The sequence below is a fragment of the Kogia breviceps genome, chromosome 6 (genome assembly GCF_026419965.1).
Source record: "Kogia breviceps isolate mKogBre1 chromosome 6, mKogBre1 haplotype 1, whole genome shotgun sequence".
In the NCBI taxonomy this organism is placed as follows: Eukaryota; Metazoa; Chordata; class Mammalia; order Artiodactyla; family Physeteridae; genus Kogia; species Kogia breviceps.
In genome coordinates this window covers 83,086,248-83,101,973 of record NC_081315.1, presented here as the reverse complement: position 1 = coordinate 83,101,973, position 15,726 = coordinate 83,086,248, and the positions used below count along the sequence as shown (strand labels likewise).

At 36.2% G+C, this 15,726-nt stretch overlaps 1 protein-coding gene across 2 annotated transcripts in view; it reads left to right on the top strand.

The window, feature by feature from the left end:
- NSUN7 (NOP2/Sun RNA methyltransferase family member 7) overlaps positions 1-15,726 on the top strand; it is a 59,209-nt gene that overhangs the window by 17,332 nt on the left and 26,151 nt on the right. For both annotated transcript variants that reach the window (XM_067036216.1, XM_067036215.1), the window contains exons 5-7: positions 6,957-7,109; positions 7,447-7,630; positions 8,989-9,199. In XM_067036216.1, coding sequence (XP_066892317.1) covers positions 6,957-7,109; positions 7,447-7,630; positions 8,989-9,199 — 548 coding nt within the window. The remainder of the gene's footprint in view (positions 1-6,956; positions 7,110-7,446; positions 7,631-8,988; positions 9,200-15,726) is intronic.

Below are 15,726 nucleotides of genomic sequence, written 5' to 3'. Positions count from 1 at the left end.
TAGGAAAGCCACAGGGCTCCAACCAAGTAAGAAAGACCAGACTGTGGTTTCATGAGCAGCAGATTTTTAGCCGAGAATGTTAGCAAGCCAGGCAGGAAATAGGACAAGCAAAAGTCATGGCTCAGGAGGCCAGAGGAACCAGAAGATATTACTGTCTAAGGTTCCTGATTCTCCAGATTTTTCCCTTTCCCCATAATACATACCATGCTACCTCCTGCCTTGACACACATCTGGTTCCATTCTTGTCAGTGCAAGAAACTGTCAGTGCAGTTTTTCCCCCTACCCAAACCAATAGAGCTTCATATAATACAGATCTTATTCCCACATTAATAAGTTATTTCATACCCAATTCATGCTATACTCAATTCATAATATGCTATAGGGGAAATGTGTGTATTTAGTGATTGAATTGCAGAGAACAGTAGTTCAGTATACTTATATAAAGATAACACTGAAAAAAATCCATGTATAATGATAAAAATAATGCTGAGAAAATACATGTATAAAGATAACACTGAAGGGTTTTAATCAAGAGTCTCAGCTTTCAAGTAATAGAAGCCATCTTCAGTTAGCCTGAGCAAAATGGAAAATGTTCCTATAAAGATATTGGAATGTGTCATGCAACTCAGAGACTCAGGAAGAGGATGAAAGCAGGAACTGGAAAGATGTCAGGACCTTCTTTAAAGATATTGGAATGTGTCATGCAACTCAGAGACTCAGGAAGAGGATGAAAGCAGGAACTGGAAAGATGTCAGGACCTTCTTTATCTCTGCTTCTTTGTCGCTTTATCTTTTTAACTCTGCTTCTCTCTTAATATCTGCTTCATTCTTTTTTCCTCTGCAGATCTGCCTTCTCTGCTTCTCTAGTCTACATGGAGAAAGCCCTACTATTGCACTCCAGGTCTTGAGCTTATTTGTTAACAGTTGTATGTTAGTTTCTTCACTTAGACTAATTTATTGTCTCTAACCCCAACTCTAAATTATAATCCCTCCCCTGGGAATTTGATTGGCTCTATGTAGGTCAGGTGCATTCCCCTGGGCCAGTCCCCCATAGCCAATGGAGCAGAATTCTGAACTGAGACAGAATGGTAGCGGCCAACCTCTGTAGATCATCTGTGGCTTGGGGCTGGGCACTGTTGTCCTCAGGGAAATAGAATCATTGTAAGCTTGAAGTATATTTTAGTTATGTTTCTACCAAGAAGACGAAGACTAATTTTAAGAGGTGATAGAAGTAATTATTTAGCAAGAAATTGAATGAGAATTATTTCTTCCTTATGAAAATGGTGTTTGATCTTTGTTGTTATTGTCTCTTCCAGAGATCCTTGTGTTTTATCACTCTATATACCAACTTGTATCTTTTTTTTGGGAATTTTCTTTTATTTATTTTTTTATACAGCAGGTTATTATTAGTCCAACTTGTATCTTTTTCTTCATTTGTTCATAGCTTTAGAGATATAATCCAAGATGACACCTATTATCATTTTTGACATATGCAAGGTCTTTAAGAACTCATTCCTTGTACAAAATGCAACTATATTTTAAATACTATGTGACTGGGTTAAATAAAAGGAGACCACAGCTTCTCCCTTTCTTACTCCCCCCCCGCTGCCTTACACTAGCCCAAGAATCTGATTCTGCCAAATAATTTGTTGGGCTTTGGTGAGGCAGAACTGGAGAATGGGCAGTGAAAGAGTAGAGAGGCAAAAGGAGAGGAAAACCTTAGTAGTACACCTTTCCAAACCACCCAAAGCTGTCCTGAAATCTTCCCCATTACAATTAAGGCACTGCCAGCTTCTTAGATATCATCCTTGATTCCTCTTTCCTCCCCTCCCCGGTGCCCGTACCACACCTAATACATCAAGTTCTGTAACTCCAATTGGAAGACATGCTGAATGTGTCTACTGGTTTCCATTTCCACTCCTACTGTCCAAATCCAAGCCACTATAATGTGTCACTTAGACTACTGCAATAGTAGTCCTCCTTCCCTGCCTGTAACTCTTACTTTTTCACAATCTGTTCCACATGGCAGGTAAAGTGATATTTAAAAATAATGATTATATAGTCATGACAGAGTATCTAGGATCAAACTATATTCCTCCTGTAAACAACTAGATGGACAAAATATATGAGGCAAAGATTTTGGACATTAGACAAAAAAGCAGCACAGAATTTTGGTCCTTGAGAGAATGAAAACAAATGAGGTGAGCCCTAGAATAGTCCTGGCTATATGCCTACAGGTACTTTCCAACTGCAGTGCAGGAAGGAGGATCTCAAGAGGAAAACTGTAGTCTTACTAAATTAAGGAAACAGATCAGAGTTTTGGGATGAGCATCTGAAATGATCATGTTTTTCTCCTTTATTCTATTAATGTGGTAAGGTAATTCACATTGAATGATTTATGAATGTTAAAACCAACCAGGGATTTTTGGGATAAATCACATTTGCTTGGATATATCCCTTTTCTTCTATTCCTCAGTTTTCTCATTCACATAATGCTCCAGCGTTTCTCATTTGCTGAAATGCTCCCTAAACACTTGTTCATGGGTTTTTGTCTCTCATTCTCTCCACCCCTTCTTTGGAAACTCTTAGCCCATTTCACTTACGTAGTGAATATTCTGAAACAGTTGTCAGTATGATGTCTGATTTTATATTTGTATGGGAAGCAGTTCACTGAAGATTATCCTTTGGCATTAAGAAAATATTCAAGTTATATTTAAAGAGAACCATATTTCTTTTGTGTTAGGCATTACTAATGGCACTCCAAAACTTGAGATATTTTGGGAATTCCCTGGCAGTCCAGTGGTTAGGACTCGGCACTTTCACTGCGGAGGGCCTGGGTTCAGTCCCTGATCAGGGAACTAAGATTCCACAAGCCATGTGGTGTGGCCAAAACAAAACAAAACAAAAACAAAAATCAAAACAAACCAACAACAACAACAAAAACTTGAAATATTTTGTTCATTGTTAGATAAAATTTCTGAAAATTTGAAGCCAAAACGGAGTAAAACCTTTTTTGTACTAGGTAGGATTCTTTTTTGACAACACACAGGACTCAAACTAGATTAGACAAAAGAGAAATTTTATTATAAGGTATCACACGGAAGAATTGAACAATGACACTTGCAAGAAAGACATTGATGTGGCTACGCTTCTACTAACTAAATCCTGTGGCTCAAGTATCATCAGGATTCTCTTCGACTCTAGTCTCTGCCTCTTTGTGTGCTTTCCCTTCATTCTTGGATCTTTTTTTCTGTTCATAGAATGGGAAACTTGACAGCTGACTACTAAGGAGCTTTACATCGTACACAGCACAAAAACTAGAAAGACTGGCTTGACTCTCAGTTGCTACACACAAAAATTCGCTTGACTCTGGTTTGGGTCAAGTGCTCACCCTCTCCCAATCAACTGTAGTCAAGGAGACACAGTCAGTTAGGAACACCTCCCAAGAAAATTATATGAATGGAAGAAGGAGAGGAACATTTTTCAGAAGAGGGGAAGTTTCTGTTCTCAGAAGGGAAGTGGTGCTTAGAATAGAAACCTATAGGTTTCTGCTCTAAATAGAAACATTGCTCTGTAAATGTGCTTTGCTGTTTAACATCTCCATTTTTTACGGTACACTGCCCTCTGTCTGTATGTCTTTTCTCTCCTTGTGGTCTGGAAAATTCTTGCTCCTCCTTTAATAGTTCAGGTTTCTCCTTTTGGAAGTCCTTTTAGGCTGATTTTGTTCTTCTTCCAATACATTTACTCTCTTCTTTATCTATGTATCTTATAACATTAACCATGTTGAGCTATAATTATTTGTTTATATGTCTGCTTTACCACCTAATTGTAAATTACTTAAGGGTAGAAACTATCTTTTAGTCTTTCTAGCTCAGGTCTGATAACAGTACTTGATTAATACTAGTAATAAAAGAATAAGCATATGGACTTCCCTGGTGATCCAGTGGTAAAGAATCTGCCTTCCACTGCAGGGGACACGGGTTCGATCCCTGGTCAGGGAACTAAGATCCCACATGCCACAGGGCAGCTAAGCCCGTGCGCCACAACTAAAGAGCCCACACGCTCTGGAGCCCACATGCCACAACTAGAGAAGAGAAAACCTGCATGCCACAACTAGAGAGAAACCCACGTGCTGCAATGAGAGATCTCTCATGCCTTAATGCAGATCCCGTGTGCCTCAACTAAAACCTGACGCAGCCAAAAAAAGAAAAAAGAATAAGCATATTAATCATTATCATTTCTTGAATAACTTAACTTTAAATACATTCAGAAGTATCTTTGCCACCATTCTATAAGTTAGATACTATTCTTAATTCCTAGAGCTTAGAGAAGTGAAGTAACTTGTCTAACGTCACACAGCTAGTAATTAGTGGAACCAGAATCTGAACCCAGGTAATCTGATTGCAGAGTCCAAATCACACTGGCTGGAGAGGCAGAGGAACAGCAAAGCAGAGAAAGAGGGGAATGGATGTGGCATGTAAGCAAGAGTGACAAATAGTTCAATGTGTGACTAGAGGTAGATTTATGGATGTGAGTGGTGAGAATTGAGAAAGGAAGAGTTGGTTCAGGTTAAATTATTAATATCCTTGTGTGTCATGATAAAGAGTTTGGATTCTGGCCTGTAGCTAATGGGTTTATTTAAGATTTAAGCTTAGGAATTATATAACTAAAATTTAACATATATAGAGAAAGCTCTAGCTACATGTATAACAGGGATGCTGATAAAAAGATAATTAAGCAACTCTCTGCCATAACACAAATTGTAGCAGGAAATGGAGTTCTGGATCAAGAATGTTGGGAAAGGCTGTTTTTGCTTCCATTTTCATCACTGCAGTCTACCTTAAAGCTATGGAAGTTATTTTAGTAATCACAGAATATTTTATTTATGGAAGTGATATATCTGGTTATCCTAATAGCATTTGGATTTGGTCTTTGTCCTCAATCTGATACTGTATGTTTATATAAGAATCTTTATAACTCTACATATACTTCAAGTTACTTTTTATATGATTAAATTATATTAAAATTTACAGTCCAAAATGTTTGCTATCTGGGTTTTGGAGAATCTTTCTCCCTATACTCCCTGTATATACACAACACATACATTTTTCTAGGCTGCATATCTCTGATCTTTATATTTAATGATTGAATAATTGTCTGTAACATTTTTTATGGTAAATTCGAACTACGTAGGTATTTGGAAGGACTGTTTAGTCAAAAATAGTCTGTTCTCAGAACATCTCAGTGTATAATATAGAACAGTAACTCATCCCCTTTATTTTAATTTATTCTTTGATGTGCATTAATATATAATTATTTTTAATGTTCCTTGCTGTAGTTCTATGACATTAGGACATAACACTACACAAATCTAATTCTTTTTTAAAATTTAATTTAATTAATTTATTTGGTTGCACTGGGTCTTAGTTGCAGCACACAGACTCCTTAGTTGTGGCATGAGAACTCTTAGTTGTGGCATGCATGTAGGATCTAGTTCCCTGACCAGACGTCAAACCTGGGCCCCCTGCATTGGCAGCATGGAGTCTTCACTGTGCCACCAGGGAAGTTCCCACAAATCTAATTCTATGATAGCCCCAGAAGGCTTAATGTTTGATAACCCTTTCCTCTCCCCACCCTGCCAAGTGCCCCAGTGTTCTCATCCTCTCTCCCTGTTTCCCTCCCTCCCTCTCTCCCTTCCTCCCCACCCCTTGCTCTTGCTCTCTGTCTCTATCTCTGTCTTATTAAGCTTTCTGCAGCCACATACACCACTCTCAAGGAACTTGACTTTTTTGTGGCATCTCTTCCTCATTTCTCGTTCAAGGTTATCCTTGAGGTTTATTATTCAATTAGATTCCTATTGTGAAAATGCTATGAATATAGGTCAAGAGTAAGTCCTGTATTCTCATTTATTGAAAATTTGGGCTATGACATTAAAAAAATATATCATTGGGTCTTCATGGTTATGCTAACCAGTTCTTGTTTTTCTTTTCTTTTATTTGGAATTTTGATGTATGGGTTAGTCAGAACTGGGAAGGACTTGATAAGATTCATGAAAGTTCCTTAATCTTATCAAGAGTACACTGTTGCCATCTCTGATAATAATAACTGACCTATAATGAGTATCTGCCATGTGCTAGGCACTGTGCTAAGTATTTTACACACATGATATTAATCACCACATTAATTGCAAGGTGAGCTGATCACATTTTACAGATGAGAAAACCGAGGCTGATGAGAGATTCAGTATCACACCTGAGGTCACACAGCTAGTAAGTGACAGAGCCTGAATTTAACTTCAAGTTTGTCTGACTCTAAATCCTACAACTTTTTCACTACATGAAATTTGTCTCTCAGCCAGCAATTGTTTTAAATATTTGAGGAGGACTTCCCTGATGGTGCAGTGTTTAAGAATCCGCCTGCCAATGCAGGGGACACGAGTTCGAGCCCTGATCCGGGAAGATTCCACATGCTGCGGAGCAACTAAGCCCATGAGCCACAACTACTGAGCCTGTGCTCTAGAGCCTGCGAGCCACAACTACTGAGCCTGTGTGCCACAACTACTGAAGCCCGTGCGCCTAGAGCCTGTGCTCCGCAACAAGAGAAGCCATGACAATGAGAAGCCCATGCACCACGACGAAGAGTAGCCCCCTGTCATCACAACTAGAGAAAGCCCACGTGCAGCAACAAAGACCCAACGCAGCCATAAAAAAATAAATTTAAAAAAATATTTGAGGAGATACACAACTATATAGAGACATCAAAAACTGAAAAAAAGGATGATTGGATTTCCATTTTTAAATATGGCAAATTTTAATTTTAGACTTCAAAAATTTGAAATAGAATTATAGAAGAAGTATTTGTTAAAATTCTAAATCTCATTGTTAATGTTTCTAGTGGAAAGTTGATAGTCTTGTCTTCAATGCAGTACTTACCAAGAATGGATTTTTCTATTTCTAGCTTTAAGACAAAATTGGCTGCGGCATTGGCAAGATGTCGAATCAAACATGATGCCCTTTCAATTTACCACATTCTTCCAGAAACAGTTAGGAACCAGGAACTAAGGGCCTCAACTTTGCCACTTTATACTTGGATAAATACGTGTAAAATCAGGTAAGATTTCTAATCAAATTCTTTATTTAAGTCACTTGCCTTTCAAAATAATGTGATAAGAAATATTACCTTTTTAATGGATGGCAGGCTCATCTGGGGGAGTGATTGGGGAATCATAGTTTAGTTCAGGATTTTATCACCAGGTTACTGAAAGTAATTACATAAATGTGTTAACTTTTTTGTCTCTGTTTTTCAACTTATTTTTGGCTAAAATTATAAGTTCCGTTAGATGTAATATATGCAGTGATATTTTTATTTATTGTAGGAAATGATGCTAGTGTTAAATACACTTGATGTATTATATTTGTAATTAAAACCTAATGTTATATATTTACAGCCCTGAAGAAGTTTATCATAGTTTGAAGAAAAAAGGCTATAATAAAGTCAAATCTGTGTTGCATATTGATAATAAAGTCTTTGCTGTGGATCAACATTGCTATGATGTCTTAATTTTTCCATTTCATCTTAAAAGTGATCTTCTAAATACAGATCTTTTCAAAGATTATAAACTTGTATTTCAGGTAAACTAACACTTTCATTGTGATTCTAAGTAATCCTGTTCACCCAGAGAATTCCTCCACTTAAAAATAAAACCTAACAAATTGGTTATATTTTGTATAGCCTATCAAGGAGGTTTATAAGACCTAATTTTCACCTTGAATAAAATTAATACCCCTACAATACGTTTTCATTTTATACTTTGGCATCTTTGCCCCATGTGAAGTGGGCATATTGTAAAGAACATATTCTTCCTAGACACCACAGATGGGGGAACTCTATTGCCTACAGCTAAAAGGCTATATTTTTCTCTCCCAAGGGAGGATTCAAGAGAAGGCACAATGATTCCTTTTCTTCTTTCCATTTCTGGGGAAGATGCTAGTGCCATCCTGCGTTTGAAAATGCAATGTGTAATACTTTCCCATTATCTCTTTACTATATTCCTACAGCTTTGATTTGTAAGATGTGTATATATAAATGGCTATCAATGCAGGAAGAGAATGTGAGGTATAATGTGGTTTCAGTAGAATGAAAAATTAAAAGAAATCAGGTTAAATTAATTTTTATGTACTTAGATTTCAGTTCTTGCCTCAGATTCACCTTGGTTTTGTAAGGTTTATCCCTTCATAGTACCTGCATCCTTGGGCAGAGTCTCTTGGCCTTATTTTGTTGTGACACCTTATTGAGCACTGAGATCAGTTGCAGAAACTCATCTGTCCAGCCCCCTTTTATAAGCTTGTCAACCATCTTACTTTTAATCTCTATGAGCTAGCAGCCATTTAGATGACAGTGTAATGGGGAAGAAAGAATGGCAGAAGCAAATGGGTGCATTTTCATGAAGGCTTAAGAATGGGAGCTAAGTGGGCTTCCCTGGTGGCGCAGTGGTTGAGAGTCCGCCTGCCGATGCAGGGGACTCGGGTTCGTGCCCCGGTCCGGGAAGATCCCACATGCCGCGGAGCGGCTGGGCCTGTGAGCCATGGCCGCTGAGCCTGCGCGTCCGGAGCCCGTGCTCCGCAACAGGAGAGGCCACAGCAGTGAGAGGCCAGCGTACCGCAAAAAACGAAGAATGGGAGCTAAGGCAGGACATCAGTAATCAGTAATCACATTTTGGGGGTTTTGGCATTGCCTTATCACTATATAAAAGTTAAATGATAACTCATAATTTAGGCTAAACAAAGTTAGGGTATTGTTTTAAATCAGTTTATATCAGTTATCTTTGTTAAGTTTATATTTTAACATATGTTAAGATGTTTTAAACTCGAATGCGTTAGGTATCTCTTCAGAATTTCTGCCAGTACTTTGTTTTACCTAAGGCAAAAAGAAGTCAGTGCATGCTTCTACTCAAACCCTTTGAAATTCTAATTGTACCATTATCTTGTAGGACAAATCTCGAAGTCTCGCTGTCCATTCTGTAAAGGCTTTATTAAATATGGATGATGATATCTTAATGGTCAGTACAGGTTCGTGGTACACAGTTGCCCATATGTCAGTCTTGACAAATAATAATACCTCAAAAATATTTGTGTGTGGAGTACAATCACAAGCTAAGGATCCTGACCTGAAGAACCTTTTCACAAAAATGGGATGTAAAAGTATGTACAAATATTTATTTGTTTGTTGGTAATGTTATATAAGATTTAGAAATGTTAAAAATATTTGAATTTGTTATCTCTTGTACTATAAAACTCTATATATGAACTATACTCCTAAAATCCCCACTAATCTGTATTATATCAGGCTGTTCTTGTTGCTTAATATTGGTTAAACAACTTCAGTTTAAATTAATGAATATATTGGCACTTTGGTATATTGCTTGACATTTAACTACTGCATAATTTGAGTTTCAAATAATAATTAAAGTGGTAGAAATTGTCACCTTTTAATAAATAAGAACACAATCACAGGAGTTCTTAAGGGACAAAGATAATATCTAGGACCAGATGCTAAGTCCTTAGGCTTCTTATTCTTAAAGAATTTTTCCATTGGATCATGCTGTCACAAAAGGTAACATTTCATTATAGGTTCAGTGAAGCTGGAAAACTAAACAAATCTTTTGACAGATTCACAGGGTAAGCGAGACAATAAGTAGAATTCAGGGTTTGACATGGAGAGGTAGACTGGTAAATACCCAGGATTTCATTGGAGCACAGAAGTATACCCTACGTAGTGATCAATCCTCTGATGAATTGAAGTCCAGATTCCAGTCATCTCAATTCCCAATTGGATTAAGGTGATCTGGGATTGCCAGAGGCAAAAGTAAATTCACTCTGGGAGAAAGTAACATCATCCTGGATCTCATATTCTCTCCTAATTTTTTTCAAATGCTGTGTCTGGCACTCAAGAAAATAAAAATCAGACAAAATAGAAAAAAGATGTGAGTGAAATAAAGAGAAAAATACTGGAATAGAAGCAAACCCACAAAAGGTCCAGGTACTGGAGGTATCAGATGTGGACTTTAACTATGATTAATATGCTGAAGAGACTAAATGACAAGCTGCAGAATTTCAGCAGAGAACTGGAAACTATAATTTTTTAAAAACACAGAAGAAAATTCTAGAATTGAAAAATACAATATATGAAATTAAGAAATAAACAGATAGATTTAACAGTAGGTTAAAACTAAAAGAAGGAATAAGTGAACTGATCAGTCAGAAGAAACTATCCAGACTGAAGCATCAGGAGACAAAAGGATGACTAACATGGAAGAGACCATAAAATACACATGAGATTCAGTGATCCAGTGATCTCAGGTATGTTGTGATTAGGAACCCAGAAAGAGAGGAGAAAAGGAACTGGGAAGAAACAATATGTGAAATTCAGACTGGGAGTTTTAAAAAATTGATTAAAGTCACAGATTCAAGAAGCCCTGTAAACTCCAATAAAAATAAATGTGTAAAAAACATAGTAGGCACATCATAGCATAACTGCTGAAAACCAAAGACAAAGAACAATGTTCAAAGCAGCCAGGGAGATAATACATATTACCTTTGATGAGATGGCAATAAAACTAAAAATTAACTTTTCAGCAGAAACAACTGAGTCCAGAGACAAACAATATCTTCATAGTGCAGAAAGAAAATGTCAGACTAGATTTCTATACTCAGCAAAAATTTCCTTTGAAATAAAGATACTGTCAGAAAAAGAGAGTCTGCGTTTGTTACCAGCCGATACAATAAAGGGTTTACCCGATACAATAAAGGGTTTACTAAAGATTATTGTTTGAGTAGAAGGAATATTATCTCATACAGAAGGTTGTAGATGCTGGAAGAAATGAAGAGCAATGGAAAAGATTAGTACATAGATTAAATAATTGTAGTCCAGTGTCTTGTGGGACTGTAAACAAATGTCTTGTGGAGCTAACAATATTTGTGTTATATGTAATTAAAATACATTACAACAATGGCACATAATTTAGAGAAGGAAATGGAATTAATGTGTTCTATCGTCCTTGCTTTGTCTAAGAAATGATAAAAGTAGTAAATTATTAAGTCAGTGGTATGTGTTATAATATCAGGGGCAAACAATAAACAAATAATAAAAGAATATAAAACTAATAACTAAAGGGGAGGGGTAGAATATGGAATTGGAATCCCCATAGTAACGTATAAAAGGCAAGACAAATAGAAAGGAAGTAGGTAGATTAAACTTTAAAAAATATGTATTTATAAATCAATAAGTAAACATATTAAATATGCATGACTAATACTTGAATTACAAGACAAAGAACATCAATACTGGATTTTTAAAGATCAACTTTAAAATGCCATTTATAAGAGATACCCCTTACATAAAAGGATATTTAAAAAAAAAACTTAGAAGGACAGAAAAAGATATTCAGTGAACATACTAACAAAAAGAGCTATAGACAAAGTAGTGTTATGTCAAGAAAACTTACTAGAAGTATAGCATGTTTAATTCATCAGGAAAATATACCAGTACTAAGAAGTATGTACATAATAACATAGTCTCAAAATATATAAAGCCACATTATCTAGAATCAGCAGATAAAATGTTCTGTATATAGAAAATTCTAAAGAATCCATGAAACAATACAGATTTAATGCAATCCCTATAAAAACCCTAGCTGGCTTTTTTGTAGAAATTGACATTCTGTCCTAAAATTCACATGGAAATCTGAGGGACCTGGAGTAGCCAAAGTAGTCTTGAAAAAGAACAAAGTTATAGGACTCACACTTTCTGATTTCAAAATTCATTACACAGCTTTAGTAATCAAGACAATGTGGGATTGGCATAAAGATAAACATGTAGATCAGTGGATAGAATTGAGAATCCAGACGTAAAACCTTACATTTATGGTCAATTGATTTTTGACAAGTGTGCCAAGACCATTCAACAAGGGAAGAATAGTCTTTTCAACAAATGGTACTGGGATAACTGGATATCCACGTGCAAAAGAATGAAGTTGGACCCTTACTTCAAATCATATACAAAAATTAACTCAAACTGGATCAAAGACCTAATTATAAGAGGTAAAACTATAAAACTTCTAGAAGAAAACACAGGGTTAAAACTTTGTGACTTTGAATTTGGCAGTGGCTGTTTAAACACCAAAAGCACAACAAAAGAAAAGATAAATTGAACTTCATCTAAATGAAAAACTTTTATTCTTCAAAGGTCACTATCAAGAAAGTGAAAAGACAACCCACAGAATGGGAGAAAATGTTTGCAAATCATGTAATAAGGGACTTGTATCTAGAATATGTAAACAATAATAAGACATATATCACAATTTTAAAATGGGTAAAGTATATTAATTTAATTCAGCTCTTCAAGAAAAATGTTTATAAAACAATTCATTTATCAGTAATGGACAAGGAGATATTACTACAGATCCTAGAGACATTTAAAACAATAAAAAGATACTATGAGCAAACTTGAACTTTTAGATGACATTGGCATATTCCTGGAACAACACAACTTACCAAAACTGACAGAAGAAGAAATAGAAAATCTCAATACTCTTGTATCTATTAAGATCTTAAAATTGGTGGATATAAATGTCTATTAAATTCATAATTGAAAATCTCCCCACTCACAAAGCAAAAAATTTAAAAACCTTTAGTCTGTTAAGGAAGAAATAATACTCTTTCAGAGAATAGAAAAAGAAGGATTACTTCCCAATTGATTTATAACCTTAATATCAAAAACTTGAAATGGATACTAAAGGAAGGAAAATTATAGGCTAGTGCCACTCATTAGCACATTTGTAAAAATAAGTGTTAGCTAACTGAAATAAGTATTAGCAAACTGTATTTAGAAATATATAAGAATAATACATTATAAATAAGCTGGATTCTAGGCATACAAAGTTGATTTAACTCTCAAAAATCAATTTATGTAATCATGTTAATAGAATAATTTTATTGTCATCTCAATAGATGCAGAAAAGAAATTTGATAAAATTTAACATTCATTCATTATATATATACACAGCAAATATCACACTTGATGGCATGTTTAAAGCTTTCTGGTATCAGGGATTAGATAAGTATGCCTGCCATCACCACTGCTAATCAACATTGTACTGGGAATCATAGGCAGTACAGTAAGGAAAGAAAAGAAGAAATAGAAGAAATAAAGATTGGAAAGGAAGAAATAAAATTGTCTTTAATTTATAGGTGACATGATTATATATGTGGAAAATACAAAGTAATCTATAAACTATAGATGTCACATGCCTTTTTAAAATTAATTTTTATTGGGGTATAGTTGATTTACAATGTTGTGTTAATTTCTGCTGTACAGCAAAGTGAATCAGTTACACGTATGACTTTTGCAGTGTTGCTAGATACAAGGTCAGCATACAAATTCAGTTTCCATACACCAATAACAAAAATTTGAAAACGAAGCAGATACCTTTTACAATGAACAAAAAAACATAAAACATTTAGGAATACATCTAGTAAAAGATGTGTATACCTCCTCATAAAACTTATGGAACATTATTGAAAGAAAGAAAGAAGACCTAAATAAGTGGAAACAACAGACCATGTTCATGAATTGAAATACTAAATGTCGTAAAGATGAGTTTCCTCTCCAAGTTGATCTGTATAGATTCAATTCAATCCTCTTGATGCTACAGGATATTAAGGAAGAGAAGGTCTTTTTAGTAAACAGTGCTGGGAAAAAATGACCCCTGATTCACACCATCTACACAAATCTAGAATCTAGAATGTATTATAGGAGAAAACTTCTTGACTGGGGTTGGTAAAGATTTCTTAAGCAGGGCACATAAAGCACTCACCATAGAAGAAAAGATTGATAAATTGGACTACGGTAAAATTTTTTAAAATGTAAGGACTTCTATGCATTAAGAGAGTACAAAGGCAAACTGTAGAGAGGGAATATATAAACTGATGAAGAGTTTTTTTTGCCAGAGTGTACAAAGAATTCTTAAAATTAACAATAAAAAAGACAGCCCAATTGGAAAATGTGCAAGAGACATGACCAGGCATTTCACAAAAGAGGATATATACAAATACCAAAAAAACGTATGTAAAAGTACCTTAACCCCATTAGTAATCAGGGAAATGCAGTTCAAATCACAACTTACCACCACATATCCACAGAATGATTAAAAAGATGGCAGTACCATGTGCTGGCAAGGTAAGGAGCATTAGGAATGCTCAAACACCGTTGGTTGGACTGTAAGTTTGTACAGTGACTTTGGAAAACTAGCATTAATCACTAAAATTGAAAAAATACATGCCCTATGATCCAGCACTTCCAAGTTTATTACCCCTTTGAATTTTTACCTAGTTAACCAGAGAGAATAGGAACCACTGGGTAACCAAGCAGTAGAGGAAGGGAAGATTCTTCTTTTAGAAGCATTCCAGGTGATAAATGAAAAAGAGAAGACGGAAGTAGAATATGACTATTTTGCAACCCCTTTGCTGGTACCATAAAGGCAATTTAATGGATGAATGTGATGCCACTTGTGAAGTAGTTTTGTGCTCCCCACCCACCAAGAAAAAAAACCTTGAGTCTAATTAAGCTCTAAAGATCCAGCTACTAATAAACTACACTTTAGGAAAGTAATTAGCAAAATCCAGACTGTAGGAAACTCTAGTAGTACAAAAAAAACATGTTTCGTTAAGAAATAAATTATAAGAAAAAATGGAGAGGGTACCTATAAAAAAAAAGAAATTTAAAATAAGACATCAACTAATTGCAATGTATGTACCTTATCTAAATCCTGATTTAAACAAACTTTTAAAAAATGTGACAAGTGTGAGACTATTGGAAAATTTGAGCCACACGATTGTATGCCATTATTATTTGATGATAATAAGGAATTACTTTTTAAAATGTATGGGGTTGTATGGTGTTTTTTTTTTTTTTTTTTTTTTTTTTGCGGTACGCGGGCCTCTCACTGCTGTGGCCTCTCCCGTTGCGGAGCACAGGCTCCGGACGCGCAGGCTCAGCGGCCATGGCTCATGGGCCCAGCCGCTCCGCGGCATGTGGGATCTTCCCGGACCTGGGCACGAACCCCTGTCGCCTGCATCGGCAGGTGGACTCTCAACCACTGCGCCACCAGGGAAGCCCTATGTCTATTTTTGACATAATATGTTTAAACTTTTACAATAAAAAGTTAAAAATAGGGGGGAAAAGAAAAAGGCCCACTTGATTAAAAAATATTTTTCAAAAGAGACAGGATAGAAAGAGGGAAGAATTGATCAGACAAGAGAAGGGTTGGGTAGGGCAATTTCAAGAGCGATTCCTCAGCAGATAAGGGGAATGGGAGCCATTGCAGAAGTGAAGGGGTGGCCCTAAGATAGGGTCACAGATAGTTATAACCTGAGGGAAGGCAGACACTCTTAAACTAAATTATAGGGCTTCCCTGGTGGCGCAGTGGTTGGGAGTCCGCCTGCCGTTGCAGGGGACACGGGTTCGTGCCCCGGTCTGGGAGGATCCTGCGTGCAGCGGAGCGGCTGGGCCCGTGAGCCATGGCCGCTGAGCCTGCGCGTCCGGAGCCTGTGCTCCGCGACAGGAGAGGCCGCGACAGTGAGAGGCCCGCGTACAGTAAAAAAAAAAAAAAAAAAAAAAAAAAGGTCCCTGAGGACCTTTAGACTGTGCTAAATGAAAATATAAATGCTAA